The 20,785-nt window shown below is 41.5% G+C and overlaps 1 protein-coding gene across 1 annotated transcript in view; it reads right to left on the bottom strand.

Moving 5' to 3' along the window:
- Positions 1-1,036: 1,036 nt before the first annotated feature.
- MUC13 (mucin 13, cell surface associated) overlaps positions 1,037-20,785 on the bottom strand; it is a 29,213-nt gene continuing 9,464 nt past the window's right edge. The window contains exons 5-12 of the mRNA XM_026707869.2: positions 20,409-20,464; positions 16,942-17,111; positions 12,296-12,427; positions 10,223-10,334; positions 9,154-9,191; positions 6,976-7,060; positions 3,985-4,225; positions 1,037-2,421 (exon numbers count right to left, since the gene is read on the bottom strand). Coding sequence (XP_026563654.2) covers positions 2,395-2,421; positions 3,985-4,225; positions 6,976-7,060; positions 9,154-9,191; positions 10,223-10,334; positions 12,296-12,427; positions 16,942-17,111; positions 20,409-20,464 — 861 coding nt within the window. The 3' untranslated portion in view covers positions 1,037-2,394. The remainder of the gene's footprint in view (positions 2,422-3,984; positions 4,226-6,975; positions 7,061-9,153; positions 9,192-10,222; positions 10,335-12,295; positions 12,428-16,941; positions 17,112-20,408; positions 20,465-20,785) is intronic.

Below are 20,785 nucleotides of genomic sequence, written 5' to 3'. Positions count from 1 at the left end.
GGTCTAGGATAACTCACCGTGGCCAACTTGCTGTAGTCATCTTGCCATAGTCAACTCGGCACCGCCATCTTACCATGGCCATCTCGTTGTGCCAGCTTGCCACGAGTCAACTTGCTTTGGGACAAATGCACATGGCATAACCCAATAAAATTCAAATTTTGGAAATAAACTTGAAGAATTAGTAGTAGATAATATTTATTGCAGGTTGGCCACAGCAAAGTGACCACAGTGAGTTGTGCCATTTTGTGCCTCTCTGCGGTGGCCATTTTGTGAGGATGCATGTGGCCAACCATGCTCATTGACCTAAAAGTTTGTCTTATTCCGGAGACAGAGCATATGGACTTTTCAAAAAAACTGGAATGTTATTGTACAAAGCACTTCTTCCCGAAAGACAGTTTTAAAATATTCCTCCTATTCATTTTCCCCTTAAAATGAAGCTTGTCCTGCCCTGCAAAGTATTAGAAATAGACAGCAGACTCTGACAGCACAAGTAGATGAGCACCTCCTAGAGTAATATGCAAGTAGGATTCCAGAATCAGGTAGAAAGTAATACAAAAAGAGGTCATGGTGATGTTTTGTAATGACACAAGCAATCAAAGACCATAGGCCAATTAAGCTGAAGTGGTATAATCAATCAGAAATAAAACCAGCACAAACACCTTGATATATTCCATATAAATATCAACCAACCCTAAATAAAGCAAGCTAATTCTTTAAATTGAATCACAAACTTAGATTGTAGAAATTGCAAGATCTTTTTAGATATTTGTATCTTAGGAATTATTTTGTTTCATACAAAACAGAACACTCCTGTGTAAGGGATTTTATAAATCAGGGAAGCACAGTTTAGTCTGTAGACTAGAATTGTAGCCCAACGTTGGGGCACCATCTTGTGGATATAACTTACCTAGCAGCTTTTTCAAAACCACGCTGATTTTCCGTGCATTTTAACCACAATGATGGTTTCTTCTAGGGCTATAGGGCAAATAGTTTGAAAGAGGAACACACACACACACATACACACACACACACACACACACACACCAGTGAATTAAAAGGGCTGTCCATGAACACACACACAGAGGCAGCAGGGAAGAGCTCCCAAAGCAGCCACATATTCCTGGGAGAAAAAAACAAGGTTGCCTTAATAGTCTGAAAAAAGGGCACTTCATACTTGCTTTTCTAAAGGATTTCTTTTGAAGAATTTGCACAACTGTAATAGCTGAGGTTACCAGAAGAGGAACTGTTGAACAAGTGAGAAGACTGAATGTCTTCCACACACAAGAGTTGTGACATAGAGGGGTTCATTTGATGGGTAGAAAACAGGTCATTTTTTTCTTTTCTCACTCAGAAATTGTTTTATGAGATAGCCTCTAGAATTCTAAGAAGGCTGTAATACCAGTTATATCTATTTCCATTCACCAGCTCTATAATGAAACAAAGTGTAAGAACAGTCTTTTTTTTAAAGATGTATTTCTCTCTCTGACAATCCATGTGCATTTCATTCAAAAAATGGGACTGAGATGCCAAATTCTGACAAAAAAGGATGCCTAAGTCCTGGGAAAATAGGTAACCTGTAAGAAAAATTGTAAGAAAGTAGGAAAATTGGGAAACTAACTGCACAGCTAGATGGTGGTTCCCTGGTGGTTCACAAAATTAAAAGTCCACAGTACAGAAATTCACAAACCTCTGCAAACAATTCATCGTTGACTAGAATACCATACCAATAAGCAGTGCCAGCATACCATACCAGCAGGTTGAACAGGGTGCAAACAAGCAGTGATTTCCAACCATCTACATGACATTTAAACCCCCAGTACACACATACACACAGAGCATGTGTGTCTGTACTTCAAAAGTGTTTGAACGTGGAAATTGGGATGGACAAGGGACTTTGACTGAATGCAACATGGGGCTTGAAAGTGAGAAAAATGAAAGTGCGTGTTTTATGCAGGGGAGTAGGTGAAGAAAAAGAAACTAGCAAAACTAGCAAAACATTTCAAAACATGAAAAACAATCAAACTCCGGTTAAGAAACTCTCTGGGTTAAAGGGAGCTATTCTTCTTTCCCCTCTTCCTGACTGCCTCTTCTTTTGTGATAACACATAGGTGATCAAAGATATGCTAACGCCATGACAGCTTGTAGGGTTGCAGCACATTCCATGTCTTTCTTCCTGCCACCACCCCTCCACCCCCCCACCTCATTTAAGGAAGACAGCAAGTAGAGCTGAAGTTCCATTAACCGGCAGGTCTAGAGTAGTTTACAAAAGGTAGCTGTAAAGTCTTTCTGAGATATTGAAAAGTGATTGGAGAATTCAGAAGCATTGCATTTTGATTCCATGGCAGCGCCCATGTTGGCCAGATGTTCTTATTTTTCCTTGCTCTTCAGCTGGACTCAGTATCTGGAGGCCATGTCTAGCCACTGGTTGTTTAGAAATGAAGAATAAAACAAGGGAAATATAATTTAGCCAAGGGGACATGTGCTGAACTTTTAAATTATTATTACTACTACAAATTTTTGACGCCTCCGCCCCCCAACAAAATCATATATCTTAATCCTTTGAAAATAATTCACTAAACTGAACTATCACTCTTCAAAAAAATTTTAGACAGAATTATGCAAAGTTGTACTGCAGCATTATTTAAAAACTAACATCATCTGCATTTCATGATCCAGTGCTGCTGGTTCTCTAAATTTCAGGGATACATATTCCCTGTTAAGACTAGCCATAGCTCATGAGGAAGCATTCTAATAGGGCTGCCTATTTTTGCAGAGAAAAAGGAAAACTGACTTTAGACTTTGAGTGCCATGCTAGGACTCACATTGAACAAGTAAACAGCCCTGGACAAAAATTTACACTGTAATTTAATTTAGTTGGGTCAAAATTAAAAGAATGCAGCAGTAGTTAATTTAAAATAAAACTACTATGGTGGTCGTGGGTTCCTGTGATAGACAAGGAATTTAGATTAGAGCAGTTCACAACCATGATGATTTTAATATGTGTGGACTTCAACTCCCAGAATTCCCCAGCCAAATAGTTGTGATAGGATCTCCATGTTTTTTCCCCAAGTTATACATTCAATGATGCTATCAATAGAATAAATAATCCCTCGTTATTTAATTACAATTCCTATTTGTAGATTTGTGGGATGGGAACTAAATCCTCCTGCAAACCAAAGGTCTCAAGCTGTGCATCTCTGCAATACAAAAAGGCAGGGGTCGGCAACCTTAAACACTCAAAGAGCCACAAAGATCCTAACCAAAAGCCCCCCATTCAATTCTGGAGCCGACCAGACTCTATGGCGGTTCCCCCACCATAGTCTCCTCCTACTGCAGTGTCCATTTTCCTCTACCTATCCTAACTAAAAGCCCTATCCATTGTGGAGCCAACCAGCAACAGGGAGACTCAGCTGAGAGATGAAAGAGCCACATGCGGCTCCAGAGCCACAGGTTGCTGACCCCTGCAATAAGCCAACCAGAGAATTTGGTTGCAGCAAGGAAACCAGACATTTAACATCTAGGATGTTGATTTCCAAATACAGATGCTGTCCCTGTTCCAGACATTCAGAGAAGAAGCTTCATGATGCTTTCTAGCTACTGAACACAACATAAATCCAAATGAGGGTTTTTAGTTACTGCTCAGAGCCCTGGGACTGCCCTGTCAGTGGCAGCTCAACAGATCAAGGATACAGGAATGTGTGACAAACAGAAAATGCAGGGAGACTGGCCAAAGTGGCTATCTTCTAAAATAAACATACTTTCCATTTATTGGAAAGGATGGAATCTGCTTTATCTCACCATGCAGATTTTCATGCCACTGCAAAGATAGGAACCTAGATTTTGGGGAAATTCTGCCTGCCTGAGAAAAAAAAAATAGAAGCCACCTATATATTACACACACACGCACACGCACACACACACACACACACAAAATATAATCTCAGCCATATTCATGTTTAAACTTCCCCTGAAACGGCCACTCACGTTATCATTGCTATAATCTTGCTCAGGAACGTAGCCTCTATTTGCAGCTCCTCCTTTGTAGAAATTGGTTGGGTTCTCAGCAGTGGCTTTGCTCAATGGTGTGCCATTCGTAGCTTGGATTCTGGGGAACATTCTCCCACTTTCAGCAAAGTTTGTGGCAGGAGGAACGCCATAAGGATTGCCCGAGGTTGAATACTCATTGCTTACCAATTGTCGCTCTTCCATTTTAGGCTTCCGTTTTCTTTTATACAAAAAGAAAGGGCAATCATAATGACATTCAAAATCTGTCTTCACTTTTTGTGCTCATCTTGGCTTTTTCTTCTTAACAAAGCTCCCTAGGAGTTGTGCAAAGTTTTGTGACAGAGGTGATGATGAAGCTAACTATTCATATCAATACAATTTACAAATACGTGCCCTGTAAAAGGGAATTTAGGATCTCAATCATTTTAGTAAAGGAAATTTCATAAACCCAAGTAATCATGACCACTTTTGATTGCCATTTTTAAACTCTTTTTTCCAACTCTGCAATATTCTTTTTGAATCAAGTTTACCAGATTCCTAGGTTCATCAAGATACTAGTTGTTACAACGGTATTATTGATTATTTCATTATTTGTCTTCATATCAGCCTTGAAGTGCACAAGACAGCTAAATTTCTACAATAAAATGAAAACACACTTTTCTTTTTACTCTAAATAATAATGAGGGGGACCTTTCCTAATGATCCCCAGTTTAAAATTCACTTTTTCATAACCGCTCTGCCCTCTCTTACAATGCCTTGCCTGCCATAGTCTAATTTCTGCTCAATTGTCAGAAGTTTTAGTGTATCCGTGGTTACAAATGTTTGTGCCAATGTAGTTCTGTGTATGCTGTTGAACTTAACTTGCCATTTTAATGCTCATTCTCTTTCAATTTGGACAATCCTTTTGCTTCTCTTTGTTATCCTTTTTTTGTCTGTAGACACTCATGCGTTGGCAAATCTGGCAACTTTACTGCTCAGCTCTAACCCCTTTTGTGAACAATTGAGAAGGATTAGTTCCAATTAAGAGCCCTGGAAGAGCCCTCTGTTTTCCTCCTTTCCATAGAAGAAGTGATTGTTTCTAATCTGCTTTTTTTATTTTTCATCGGTAACTGTTCAATAGAATAACGTCTTTTCTTATCCCACGATTAGTGTACTGTACAACTGGGAGTGTTGGAAAGAGTAACTCGACAACTAGTGGAAACTCAGGGAAAATGTAGGCCTTTTTAAAATGCTAGCTATAACTAATGTTTGCATGTTTTCAATATTTTATGTCAGGGGTCTCCAAAGTTGGCAACTTTAAGACTAGTGGACTTCAATTCCCAGAATTCATGGCTGGTTGAAGAATTCTGGGAGTTGAAGTCCTACGGGTCTTAAAGTTGCCAAATTTGGAGAGCCTTGTTTTATGTGACAGTTTCTTTGTGTTGTGCTTTAATCCAGGTGGACAATGAACACCTCTCCCATTTTTGTGACTTATGAACCCGTCCCTGAAAGTGCACCACTAAAAAGTGTATTGAAATTGTTATTTTGTGTGTCACAATATTTTGTTCCTTTTCACGGTGAGGCTTAAAAATTGGTGAGTTAAGGTTAGTTTGATCTTAATACTGACCTTTGCTTAATTTGTTTGAAAGGACCTGGGTGTCTCCCATGCATATGTAGTAAGAGGAAGATACAGGTAGTCCTTAACATACAACACAATTGAGCCCCAAATTTTCACTGCTAAGTGACATAGTTAAATGAATTTTGTCCCATTTTACCACTATTTTGCCACAGTTGTTAAAATGAATCACTCCAGTCTTTAAGTGAATCATATGGTCATTAAATGAAACTGGCTTCCTCCATTGACTTTGCTTGTCAGAAGTTGGCTGGGAAGATTACAAATGGTGATCATGTGAACCCAGGACAGTGCAACTGTCATACATGCCAGTTGCCAAGCACCCAAATTTTGATCACCTGATCATGGGGTGCTGCAACGGTCATAAATGTGAAAAACAGCCATACTTCACTTTTTTAAAATAACTTTGAACGGTCACTAAATGAATGGCTGTAAGTCAAGGACTACCTGCATATTTATACGGAAGCTGAATCTGTGACAAGATTGACGAACACATTTAATCAGCCAGTCCATTCATGCATCACCTAATAGCTTTGAATTCCAAATTAAACTATGAAATTCAGAATCGCCTCATGTCACAAACTTTTTAATAACATATATTCATACACCCCCAAAAGCAGGGGTGGTATTCAGCTGATTTGGACTGGTTCAGGCGAACTGAATGTTAAATTTACATCTGGTTTGCCAAAATAGTAGTTGAACCGACTGGCTGGCCCCGTTTACCCCACTCCATCCCTCCAAGGAGTCTCCACACAGCCTGTTTTGGATGCAGATAAGTTCTGGGTCTGCACAGAGGCTCGGGTGGCGGGGGGAGAAACAGGCCTCCTGGCAGTTCCAGAAGTCCAGAAATGGGCCTGTTTCTGGCTTCTGGAGGGCCTCTAGAGCCCAGGGAGGCGTTTTCACCCTCCCAGCGGCCTGAGGAAAGCCTCCGGAGCCTGGGGAGAGCAAAAAACAGGCCTCCCAGAAGTTCTGGTAGGCCACACCCACTATGGCCATGCCCAGCCAGCAACTGGGCAGAGAACCGGTTGCTGGGATTTTGAATGCCATCCCTTCCCAAAAATCATTTGTACCTGACCAAGACATTTGAAACCGAAGCACCGCATAATGGAGCTCCCATTACTTGCCCCAGCTTCTGCCAACCTAGCAGTTCGAAAGCATGTACAAATGTAAGTAGAAAAATAGGACTACTTTGGTGGGAAGGTAACAGTGTTTCATGCGCCAGCGGAGTTTAGTCATGCTGGCCACCTGATCATGGAGACGTCTTTGGACAGAGCTGGCTCTTCGGCTTTGTAATGGAGATGAGCACCGTCCCCTAGAGCTAGAAACGACTAGCACGTATGTGCGAGGGGAAACTTTACCTTAAGATGCAAATGGTTACGCCAATTAAAGCCACCAGAAGAACACCGCATAAGGTAGATATTCCTATGATGATGGCCATGTAACCTGAGAAGAGATTTCAAAATTACCATGGCTACCATATGAGATCTTCTAATACTTTTATTTTTGCATTGTTACATATAAAGGAAAATAGATTTTAATTTTTTCTGTCACGTATGGGGCTATTATTTCTTGTTCTGTTTTTTCTAACCTCTCCCCACCTTTTAAAAAAAAGTTATTCTTCTTTTCCATTCTGGATTGTCTCTGCATAGAGAGGTCTCTCACTTTGGATGGAATAGGCAGAAAGTAACAGAGATTCCCCTATGCTTATCAAATCACATGTTGACAGGAAGACAATTAAAGGTCACTGATTGCTTGATTTTATCCAAATTGATTTAATTGCTCCTCATCCCTAGGAATTTTTGATTCTTCTTTTTCCTTTGGAAAAAGTGAATGGGAAGGAAATGAAGAAATAAATCATTTCTGAGATACAATATAAGTGAAAAAAATATCCATTTGAAGATGAATGGAAGGAGAAGGAAATTCAAATATTTTATCATCTGATAGGCATAATCACCTAGGTAACTTTGTTAGGAATATAAGTCACCTAACAGGTATTTGGGTTAGAAATAGGATAGACATTTTAGTACTATATCTTTACGAAAATGCAAAACTGTAGTTGGATGTGGTTTTTCAAATGGCCACAAGACGGAGCTAGAAACCTGGGTTGTTTTAGTCTTAGTCTCAGAAGAGAGTGTGTCTGAGTGAGTCTCTCTGTTTCCTTCTGTTGGAAAGTATTTCCGTTCCTCCATTTTTCCTAATTGACTGATATTTTTGGATTTAATGTAAGTCTGATACTGAACTGTTTTTGACACTGGAATTTGTTATTGAATTATCCCTGGATTGAAAACTGACTGATTTACCTGTGAATGATTTTGGATTGCTCGTTTGGACTTTGCTTAACGTTTCTGGAAGTAAAAACCTACATTTACTGTACAGTGTATCTGTGTGCTCTGTGTGTATTATTCCAACACTACTCTCTATACGTCTCCCTGTATGCACTCATTCTCCTAATGGGAAATTACCTCAACAAACTTCATAGAAAGATTTCGTTGAGGCTTTCTTTCATTGGAAAGCAGTAGCCTCTTGGGGTTCAGAGGGTTTTTGGGGAGAAAGAAAGAGGGGGGAATTTAATTGAAAGTGAACCAAATGCAAAGTGCCAACAAAAGTGGGGGAAAGCAGAGCCTTGTGTTAAAGTCTAAAGTGTGAGTGACAAATTATGCGACTGAACCCGACCACATAAAATTGGCTGCGTTCTATGATATAACTTTTATAACATACATTCACGATGCTGAAGTGAAATAATATCCTGTTTATAACACTTTATATCCCCCACTCTGTGAGGAAAACAAATTTTAAAACAAAGTTAAAGCAAGAAATGAACAAATCTTTCTCCGGGGGAGGCGGGGGGGAACCTTTTGGTTTTGTGGAAAGAGTTTCCACAGGACAACATTGTGTTATGATCATCTTAGGAAACATAAGACACATTATTACATTTTGGTAGCAGGATTCTTTTTTGGAAAGCTTAGAATATCTGAGTCCCTTGGTTTTGACATTGCTAAACTTCAGCTGCGGCAACTGGGTATGCTTCAAGAATTTATTTGGTCCTGAGCAAAACATAACTAGCGACTATCTCTTTGAAGTTCTTCATAATATATATTTATGAGATATTGCAACAGAGATGTTCTACAAAGGTACTTGAAATGGTACAGTGCAACAGAGGGGTGTCCATAGAAGCTTGCTGCTTTCATTAGAAAGATGAGAAGCAGTGATATTGTACTGCAAGGTGTGTGGCTCTTTTATACATGAATATGACATCAGAAGGCTCGTACAAATGTACTCTCCTACGCTCACATCCACCTCAAATTATGCTTATGGAAAATATAACCTTAAAAATAGCAGTTTTCAGTGAGGGGGTGGTTCAGAAATGGTTCTCTATGTATGTCTGTATGTGGTATTTCTCCTTATGTTTTCTCAATGAATAGAAGTTTCATGTTGGGGCTTTTCTGATATAATTTATATTATAGATGGTCTACCATATCTCTCCCCCTAGAAATAGTTTTCAGTTTTAAATAAAATATTCTCCTTGTAATACATACTATCTTGGCAGCCTTCTCCAGAAAATCCAATGCTGCACCTAAAAGCAAACACAAAATATCATCGTGTGAGTAATTGATGATGTATCAAGATTTCTCCCATGTGGGTAGTCCTTGACTTACAACCGGTTGTTTTGTGACCACTCAAAGTGTGATGACCCAGGGTGTGGCACAAAGATATTTTTAATCTAATGATTGATATTTAGGGCAGCTTTTTGCAAGCAAAGAAGCCTTTTGTATTTTTGTACAGATAATCCTTGACTTACAACAGTTCATTTAGTGACCATTCAAAGTTACAATGGTACTGAAAAAAGTGACTTATGACAATTTTTCACACTTATGACCGTTGCAGCATCCCCACTGTCATGAGAGACCAGGCGAGGAGAAGCACCCCTTGCATGAGTGATGTCGAGTTGGCCACGCCTACCTAGTCACATGACCACCAAGCCACACCCACCAACTAAGTCACACCCACAGAACTGGTTGTTAAAAAAACTGAATCCCACCCCTGAAAATAGTGTTGTAAAATTAGATCGTGTGGGTGCTTTGAGTTACGAGTATCAGGACATACATTCCTGGCTCCATTATGGTTGTAAGTTAAGGACTACCTGTAGAAGGATTGTTTTATTTATAGTGGGAGAACATATTGTGTATAACTTAGGAGCATATGTTTTTCTATGTCTTAGATGAGCTTCTTTTTTTTCTTATGATGCATATTATCATGATATGACTAAACTGGCTCCCACATCTCTCTCTGCAGTTAGTGTCTGCTTAGAAAAGATTAGCAGACTGCAAATCATCCCATGAAATCATATCATTTTGGCGCAGCAGTCAAACTCTGGTCAGCACAAGAGGCTAGGCAACCTTGGTCATTCTTGGAATACAAAGAAGCCTAAATCGCTCTCTCAGGAGGCCAAAAGAGGAATGCCAGTCTACAAAGGAAGTCAGGGGAAAAAGGCAATGACAAACTGCTTCCATTTTGTTTTTCACAAAAACGACATGGGCAGGTCCACCCATTCACAAGGGATGAAGATACATTGGAGGAGGACGGCTTTCTTAATCACATACTTACGCTTCACATCCTGCATCCTTTTTCTCGAAATTTGGCAGACATCGGCATTCGGGGACGAGATTTTCTTTCATGAAACAGAATTCATTTTTTTCTGCAGAACAGCCTTGACAGGCTGCACTCAGGAGGGGAGGAACAGATAATAATTTAGGATTAGCAAAGCATTGACTGAAAATAGGTCATATGGGAACCAAAGCAAGGCAATGGCAGTCCAGTGGTTCCTTTAAACATTTAGATCCAGCTCCCAGAGGCTCCATTTTGGCCTGCAACAGGCTGAGGAGGCCTCCAGGTGCTCCATTTCAGCCAGCAATAGGGCAGAGGAGGCCCACGGAGAGATGAACAGAGTGTCAGAGGGATTCATCCCTCAGAATCTTCATTTTGGCCAGCAACCTGTGGGCGAGGCCCGCGGAGGCTCAAACAAAGGGGTGCAGGCAGAGGCTGAAGAGGAGAGTGCTTGCTAGATCTTCACAAGGTAAGTGACCTGGCTCGGCAGATTGGGCAGATTGGGGGAAAACAATTGTGGGAGCATGAAGTATTTCAGAGGGTCAGTGAGGCCTTGGATAGTCTTAAGTAGGTTACCTTTCCCATCACTTGCCCCGCCCATGGCCTTCCCCCCCCTGAAATACTTCATGTGCACTTAACGAGCGAATGCGTGGGCAAAAGGAAGGAATGATCCCACTCAAGGTACGAGATTCACTCCCACAAATCCTTGGGTTACGAATGGAATGCGCAGGCTCCATTACATTCATACCTTGAGGAGTACTTGTATGCAACCTTTGAGGATATATTGCATAAATAAACTGAGCAGAGATTCGCTGATTATATTCTTACTTCAAATCATTTCTTAAATTAGTACTTTCTTCTGCTAGATGTATTCCTTAGAACCTAATTTTAAAGGCACTTTCTCAAAAAGTACTTTTTCAGAAATAAGAAGTATGGGAACTATATGTATGGAGACAATTCCCAGTCTCCCAGAGTTACAAAGGGAACAGGGGTGGGATTCAAATTTCTTAACAACCAGTTCTGTAGGTGTGGCCTAATTTGTGGGTGTGGCTCGGTGGCCATGTGACTGGCTGGGTGTGGCTTGTATATAAATATTATAAATATTTATATAAGTATTTAATTTTTTATAATTAAAAAAGCAACTTTTACCCAAAATCAGTCAAAGCAGGCAAGCATATTGAGTTGCTTGCAGAAGCACAGATTCACTCAGAGATCTATCTTCCTGCAATCTGCTAGCTGAGTCTGTCACATAAAATTTGCTTGCAAGCAAACTCATAAAATTTGCTAGCAAGCAAAGTCACAAAGTTAACTCACAACACACCATGTATATAAATATTGAATTTTTTATTTTAAAAAGAGCAACTTTTACTCAAAATCAGGCAAAGCAGGCAGGCAGATTGAGTTGCTCACAGAATCACAGATTCATTCAAAGGTCTATCTTTCTGGAATCTGCTACCTGAGTCTGTACAGAAAAATAGAAGCTTCAGTCCTAAGGAAGGTTCAGCTCTGTTTTTAGATTAGCTAGAAAGCAAGAAATCCAACGATTTCCTGCTTTCTAGCTAATCTAAATCTCTCTGCACAGCAGAACTGCTGATGGTCAGGGGGAAAAAAAGGAAAAATAGCAACTTAGCAGCAAGTTTGATGGCGTGCATACCAGGTAAGGAGTGAGTGGGCGGGGCAGGGCCAGCCAGTGGTACATTTTGCCGGTTCCCTGAACCGTGCAGGATTGTAACAACTGGTTCTACAGAACTGGCCCAACTAGGTAGAATCCCACCCCTGAGTGGGAAGCTCCAAAATTTAGGATTCCATTTGTGGCTCTCATTATTTTATTAATGCCTATTTCTAGAATAATGTTTCTAACATGTAACACACATGCATATATATGTGCACATGCACATATAGAGTGATTCAGTGAGTGGTATCATTTCACTTTTTTAAAAAAAAATAGAAAAAAAATAATTATCTTCTGCCATAAAAGGCTATTGATTCGCAAAACCATATTTAATAAGATACTCTGGTTTATGCTAGACAGCTAACCACATTTACCTCAGAAAATTGCCTTCAAAGTCTTACCTCGACAAGTTTTGTCTTCTAAGTAATTCTTAGCCATGCCTGGTTTACATTCACATGTTGGAATCCTGCCCTCAACATCCTTGCAGTCTGTAGTGTCTTTATCACAGAAGACAATATCACAACCTGATATACCTATAAAATGTAGAACAGCATGGATAAGTAGCTGGAGAGGAAACAATATCTCCCTCAATAGTAGACATTCAAGGACTTCTACTCAGTGGCGGAGTCCATGATTTTGCGTGCAAAAGGCCCAGGTTCTGCTCCTGACATTTCCAGATAGAGCTGAAAAAATAATAAAATCCTATGGAATTGGTGCCAGTGAGTATGACTGGATTGTAACTGAATTTCACTTCAGTTTCTAATGGCACAAGGGAAGCTTTTTGGAAGGAATGTGTTTTTTCTCTCTATGTCTTTTGAAATTAACTAAATACCTGAACTGGACATGTCAAAATCTGGTAGAGTGGTTAAATATTTAAATATATAAATTTCTATTGAGTTACGATCCTTAGACAACTAATGCTGTTGGTTGATTAAGTTATACAGTGGTATTTATTTTATTTAAATACTAAGTTAAAGGCCTCACGAATACAGAATTTAAGTCATACATTTCCAGGACTTTGAATTGTAATTCTTCCAAACCTCCAAATACCTATGCAAGGGTCCTCTTTGTAGATTTCAGTTCAGCATTCAATACCTCATTCCAGATATTCTTCTAAGTAAATTAAACCAACTAGTGGTACCTGAACACACTTGTAAGTGGATCATAAGCTACCTAACAGACAGGAAGCAGCAGGTGAAGCTAGGCAGAATCACATCTGATACCTGTAGAATCAGCACAGGGCCCCCCCAAGACTGTGCTTTCTCCACTTCTCTTCTCCCTATATACCAATGACTGCATCTCAAACAATTCATCAGTTAAAATACTGAAGGTTGCTGATGACACAACAGTGATTGGTCTCATTCGAGACAACAACAAATCCACATACAGACAGGAGGTTATACAACTGTAACCGGAACAATCTGGAACTGAACACAAACCATAGAAATGGTGATAGACTTTAGAAGAAACCCTCCCACACTACCACCTCTTACAATACTAGACAACATAGTATCAACAGTAGAGATCTTCAAATTTCTAGGTTCTACTACATCACATGACCTAAAATGGACACCTAACATCAAAAACATCATCAAAAAAGCACAACAAAGAATGTTCTTTCTGCACCAACTCAGAAAGCTCAAACTGCCCAAAGAGCTGCTGATTCTGTTCTATGGAGTAATTATTGAGTCTATCATCTGCACCTCTATAACTGTCTGGTTTGATTCTGCAACCCAACAGGACAGATACAGACTTCAGAGGATAATTATTATTGCAAAAAAACAATTACTACCAACCTGCCTTCAACCGAGGACCTGTATACTGCACGAATCAAAAAGAGGGCTGTGAAAATATTTACAGACCCCTCACATCCCAGACATAAACTGTTTCAACTCCTTCCCTCAAAACAATGCTATAGAGCACTGCACACCAGAACAACTAGACATAAGAACAGTTTTTCCCTGAAAGCCATCACTCTGCTAACCAAATAATTCCCTCAACACTGTTCAACTATTACAAAATCTGCACTACTATTACTGTTAATCTTCTCATCACTCCTTATCACCTCCCACTTGTGACTGTATGATTGTAACTTTGTTGTTTGTATCCTTACGATTTATATTGACTATTTCCTAGTATGATTTGATTGCTTATTGTACCCTATGACTATTATTGTGGCGTACCTTATGATTCTCGACTCTTGACGAATGTATCTTTTCTTTTATGCATACTGAAAGTACCGTATTTCCCCATGTATAAGCACCCCCTTTGTATAAGCCACCCCCCCAATTTTTGGACTGTGAAGTTTTGAAAAAAATATTTTATTAGAGAAACAAGTTATGAAGAAAGAAAATTTACAAAGAAACAAAATTCGACATCTAGATCTACAACTTCGGTCATGACGCCGAAAGCGGTGCAGGCGACGCTAGCAATCTACGCATCGGAACGAGAGTAGGAACGAAGCATTCAGGCCGATGCCTAGCGTACGCATTTCTATCGCGTACTCGCACTCGTAATCATATCATCATGTACAATTTTTACAAAAAAGTATAGCATACTGCTGGAAAACCAGTTTATTCCTACTTTATTATTTTATGCATTTTTCACGTATAAAAAGTGTACCTGCTTTGTATATGCCACCCCCCTACTTTTTGGGCTTGAAAATTTTGGAAAAAAGGGGTGGCTTATACATGGGGAAATACGGTATTTACACCAAGACAAATTCCTTGTATGTCCAATCAAACTTTGCGAATAAACTCTTCTCTTCTCTTCTCTTCTCTTCTCTTCTCTTCTCTTCTCTTCTCTTCTCTTCTCTTCTCTTCTAACCTGTAGCTGTGGAAATCCCAAAGATGCTTTTTTCAAGAGGCAACTGGGCTTTCTTGTTTTCCTTTGAAGATGTTTCGCTTCTCGTCCAAGAAGCTTCTCCAACTCTGATTGGACGGTGGGGAATGGACAGATTTGGCAGACATATCCTTCAGTGGTGGGATTCAAAAAATTTTACTACTGGTTGTGTGGACGTGGAGTGGCAGGGAAAGAATACTGTAAAATCTTCATTCCCACCTCAATCCAGGGGAAGGATACTATAAAATCCCCATTCTCTCCCCACCCCATTAACCTGCTTTCCAGCTCCATTCTCCCATGCAGGGCAACAAAAGAAGACCCAGCTGATCAGCTGGGACTTAGGAGGCAGAGAATAGATGGGGGTGGGGCCAGTCAGAAGTGGTATTCTGAACTACTCAAAATTTTCGGTACTGGTTCTCCAGAACCGGTCAGAACCTGATGAATACCACCTCTGCTTCCATTCCCCACCAGGTCAGAACTGAAGAAGCTTATTGGATGAAACTGGGATGTCTACAATAAAGTCTATTTGCCTCTTGAAAAAAGCATCTTTGGGACAACCATGATCTGGATGACTGAGAATTGCTATAGACATGTAGCTGTGGAAGTTTATTGCCTCCTTTCTAGACACGATATCTACCTAATCTGGTGACTATTTCATATTTCATTAATAATTATACCAATTGACCTCTGACTCTTGCCTGCCTGCACTTGAACAACAATTCAGTTACATCTGCTACCTGTTTTAAGCAAGAATCAGGAAATGCAGCAATGTGCAACATCTAAAAAACCTAATCTGCATCACTCTCACTCAATAGGATATATGTGATGATATATGTGATGATATATGTGATGACCCAAGGTGGGATACAAAAGCAACAAAGTCACAAAAACCAGCAAAGTCCCTTTAATTCCTTCAGCTTGGCTTGAAAGGTCCAATTATCATTGACTGGAGAAAAAACTCCCCCACAAACAGTTGCACAAAAGGAAGAACCTCCGTTCAAGCTCAAAATACATATAAATTATAAATAGAAAAAACAACACATACCACACTGAAGCAATTAAGGAGACAAGGCAGGATAAGGGCTTGAAGACGTCCACAGATATCAAAACATCACTGGGAAGGATGCCAGAACTCAGATAAGAATGGACAGACTACAAATATTTTCACGCTTTGCTTCCAGCACTGGCCCATGCACAGTTTGTCCTTTTAAACAGCTGCAGCCCAAGAAGAGGATCAAGGCCCTTTCCTCCCCCATAGACCATGCCATTCATGTTTCTCCCTGATCCGCTCCTCCCTGCATGCCCTAGGATGAAGAAGGGGTGGCCTGGGTCTTCTTCTGAATGCCCAGCCAACCTGTGCCCTTCCCCAGTTTTGTCCACAACCTCTGGAACCACACACCCACTCCCTGTCGGTTGTTCTTCCTCTCCCTCGGAGTCAGATTCTAACAGGGGCATGACAATATGCATCACATTAAGATGTCATTGTTTAGCTAATGTTTCGTTGAGCATAGCTTGGTATATATGTTGCCATAATTTACTGACCACAATGACCTGGATTCACACTTCATGCAAAACCAAAAATATATAAGTCATAGTTGTGGCTTAGCTTGATGTGTGACGCAACCTTTGAATTTGAAAAAAGAGTAAAGGAGTTGTGTCAGCTGACTACTGCTTTTCATTGCCCTACCTAGTAGATAAAAGAATTGAACTTAGATGATTCCAAGCTAAGTTGTGCTAAGTCATCTGAAGATGTATAGGTGCAGCCCATTGATTGTATATGTGATATAGTTGTTAAAATCATGGCCTAATCCAGTGTATAATAGAATAACAAAATTGGAAAGGAAGGAGGTCTTCTAATCCAACCCCTTGCTAAACCAGAACTTCTAAAGGAAAACCATTCCACTGATTAATAGTTGTCAGGAAATTTCTCCTTAGTTCTAGGTTGGTTCTTTGATTAATTGCTTCTTGTCCTGCCTTCGAATGCTTTGGAGAATAGGTTGACTCCCCTCTTCCTTGGGGCATATGAACCAAGCGATAGTCCAATTGATCAGAACAACTCTCTTCAAAGTAAAGTATCTGTGACTGGTTGGTTGACATATCAGCCATGTGACATGTGTAATCCCACACATTTGGAGTCAGCACCTTGCGGAATCTCTAGTAGTTTTAAAATGACAGGATTGAATCAACCTTTTTAATATATACATACGTGTAAATGATACTTCACTGAAGTCATCCTTAAAAGAAGAATTATTTACAGACTCTTCCAATTTCTGAATTGTCATATGTGCCTTTTCATCAAATGCAGCGATGAGTGTAACTGTAGTATTAGTTTCGTTTCCTGCCTTATTCACCCTTTGAGAAATTCCTTGAGATAATCTGAAAGAGTAATTTCACAAATGTTAAGAAAGGTATGTTAAGAAAGGTGGCTATTAATTCCAGTATTTTAAGTTCACTAAAACTTTCAAGTTTATTATGGTTAAAACCAAAGCAGCCATTACAAAGAAAATCTGCAAACTTTGATACCCAACCAGAAAGAGCTGAGTTGCAAAGGGATATAAAGATGGAACAGATACAGAATAACCTTGGAGGTCTTCTAGTCCAGGGGTAGGGAAACTTGGCTCTTTTAACACTTATGGACTTATGGACTTCAACTCCCAGAATTCCTGAGTGAGCCATAAAAGCTTCCCCAACCCTGGCCTACTGGTTTTTCAGTTGTGGGGGAAATCAATTTTTGACTTGAATGGGAGTGTTTAATATACAAATGTAGGACATATGTCCTGTTCTAGTCCAACCCCCTGCTCAAGCTGGAGATCCTATATCAGTGGTGGCTAATCTTTTGGGGCTCCTGTGCCAAAAATTGTGTGCACGCTTGCACGCCTGCACTTGTGTGCCGGGACCCAGAAGGCAATGCGCACATCCCCTACATATTCGCGCACAATCCTACCCACCCACCCTTGCAGCCCCCTTACCTGTACTGCACCTCACAACTGATTTTCGGCCTGTTTGAGGCGCTTTTCGGCTTCCCAAAGGCTTAGGAAGGTTTCTTCAGGCTTCTACAAGCTTTGTAGGCCGAAATCTAGCTCTGTTTTGTCACTAGATTTCGGCCTACAAAGCTTGTAGAAACCGACAGAAGCCTTCCTCAAGCCTTTGGGCGGCTGAAAAAGGCGTCAAACGGGCTGAAAATCAGCCGTGAGGCGTGCACATGCGCAATGAGGTAAGTTTGCTGGCATCTCGCATGCCAGCACAAATGGCTCTGTGTGCCGCCTTGGCACGCGTGCCATAGGTTCGCCATCACGGCCCTATACCATTTCAGACAAGTGGCTGTCCACAGTCCCTTCTTCAAAGTCTTTCCAATGATGGAACACCTAAGCCTGAGCTTTCTGAGTAGAAAAAAATGGTGCTTTATGCAAATAGCCAAGGCAACACAGATATACATTTTTTTTAAAAAAAATGTATTTATAAAATATAACTGAAGGGAGGCTTCCAAATCAAGACTCATAAAGACTTGGGATGCTCGCTCAGAATACAAACTGGTTGGAGCTTTGGAAGCAGAAATAAGGATTGGAAGGACCATCCTGAAAAATGGCAGGCTGCAACTCTTCACAGAGATCTTTTACAGGTAATCCTCGCTTATCGACCACTCATTCAGTGACCATTCAAGTTCTCATAGCTTTGAATAATGCAGGGGTGGGCAAACTATGGCCCATGGGCCACATCCGGCCCGTTGGTCTGTCCAATCCGGCCCGCCTCTGAAAAAAAATCACCCTGCGCCGCGTGGCCCCCAAAGCTGCAAAACAGTGCGGAGCGCTCTCGGGGTAGGAAAGAAAAGAACTTTGCAAAGGCCTTGGCTGGGAGTTCGAAATCACCTTCGAGTGTGACCTCTCCGAAGGTGAGTCCCTGCTGATCCCCCTTTTTTTCCCGGAGCTTCCAGGCTTAAACTTTGCAAAGGCAAAGTTTGCAGGTGGGAGCATCTTCCCGCCAAGGAGTGGGAAGGGTTCCGCCCGGCGGGCGGGTGGGCTGCTTGGAGCGGGCTGCTTGGAGCCACCTAAAGCTAGGCCGCTGCTGGTGGAGCCTTGCCCTGCCTTGGTGCCCCATTTCCCGGCTTGGCGGTCCTGCTCGGGCAGCACTTTAAAAGCCCTCCTCCTCACGTACGTGTCTGACGAGCTGCTCACCACAACCGCGGCTCCCAGCACCCGAGCAACTTCCCAGCAACTTGCGGCGTCCTTTTTCCTCTCGGGCGCTCGCGCCTGGCCCGAGCCGCATGGCGGAGGGGAAACCCGGAGCGCCGCTGGGTCACCTCCTCCAAGCAGCCCGCCCACCCTCTGGGCAGAACCCTTCCTGCTCCTCGGCAGGAAGATGCTCCTGCCTGCAAACTTTGCCTGTGCAAAGTTTAAGCCTGGAAGCTGTAGAAACCCGAGCAACTTCCCAGCAACTTTCAGCTTCCTTTTTCCTCGCAGGCGCTCACACCTGGCCCCCAGCCACGCGGCAGAGGGGAAGCCCGGCAGGCGCGCTGCTTGGAGGAGGCGACCCGGCAGCGCTCTGGGCTTCCCCTCCGGAAGGAGGCTTAAATTCACACGCGCACACACCAGCCACTTCCCACTCGATCTATCTCATTTGGGAAACATGGAGGACACCGTCAGCAACACAAACTCAATGTCTTTCAAATAGGATAGGGGTGGGGAGCGGGGAAAAGAAAGGGATTCTTGCTCCAGGCTTAAAGCCCGGCAGCTCCAGCAACTTATCTTCCGCCTCATCAGAGACAAGCGGCCGGGAAGGGAAGGGGTGGGGCCAGCCAGGGGCACGATTTGCCGGTTCTCCAAACTGAACAGAATCATAACATCCGGTTCTATAGAACCAGAGGGAACCAGTAGAATCCCACTCCTGTATGTACGTATATATGTATATGTGTGTCAGTGGTGGGATTCAATTTTTTTTACTACGGTTTCTGTGGGTGTGGCTTGGTGGGCATGGCAGGTGAAGGATACTGTAAAATCTCCAGTCAGAGATGGGATTTGCTGGTTCTCCAAACTACTCAAAATTTCCGCTACCAGTTCTCTAGAACTGCTCCAGACCTGCTGAATATCACTTCTAATGTTTGTGTATATAAATGTGTGTGTGTGTATGTACACACACACATATACAGACACACCGTGTTTCCCCGACCAACTCAGAAAATAAGTCCTAGCTTGATTTTTTACATGTATGCCCAAAATAAGCCCTACCCCAAAATAAGCCCCAATTAAGACCCCGCCCACTCCAGGGTTCATGAATAAAAATTAAGCTAGGGTGGGGATGGAGTGGTGGTGGAGCAGCCCTGCTACTTAACTTCGCATAGCTGCAACCAGGCCTCACACACCTCAGCCCATTTCTTCTGCAGCCAGCAAGGCTTTCATGAAGGCCTCAAGCTGATAATTGGCTACAGAGGCCTTCAGGAAAGCCTTGCTGGCTGCAGAAGAAATAGGCTGTGGTGTGCGAGACTTGGCTGCAGCTATCTGAAGCTGAAGAAGTTCCTGATGCACGCAAGCGAGGTGAGTCAGTGGATGAAATTCCCCCCATCCTGAAAATAAGACCTGGTGCTCTTTTCGTGTACACACACACATACACATACACATATAATCATACCCTATATCAAAATGTATATGGTATACATGTCAACAAAGCCATCACACTTACTTCACGCTAAGAATGTTTATGCTCCGAAAATCTTGATTTTCAAATGTCTTGTCAAACTGCAAAAGTTTAATACAACGCAAGTAAGAATCAAGCTGAGAATTGGGAATTTTTTTTAAAAAAATGAATGGGGACGGGAATACCTCAACAGATAGAGATCCAAAGGTGAATTACAGTAGTTTAACAAAGGAGATGTGTATAAACATGGGTATGAGTTTGGATTCATCTCTTAAACTAAAACACGGTTTAACATTAAGAGGAAACGTTTCACTCTAGAGAGGAGTTTTGCTCTGTTGTAGTCCAGCCACAGCTTCTCATGATGTCCAAATCTAGCCAAACTAGGATTAGTGGACCTAAGTTCAAACTATGACTTGGGCAAC

The sequence above is a fragment of the Pseudonaja textilis genome, chromosome 1 (genome assembly GCF_049901715.1).
Source record: "Pseudonaja textilis isolate UNSWEBS1 chromosome 1, rPseTex1.2, whole genome shotgun sequence".
In the NCBI taxonomy this organism is placed as follows: Eukaryota; Metazoa; Chordata; class Lepidosauria; order Squamata; family Elapidae; genus Pseudonaja; species Pseudonaja textilis.
Note: the sequence above shows the minus strand (reverse complement) of the source record. Positions and strands in the feature narration are given on the sequence as shown.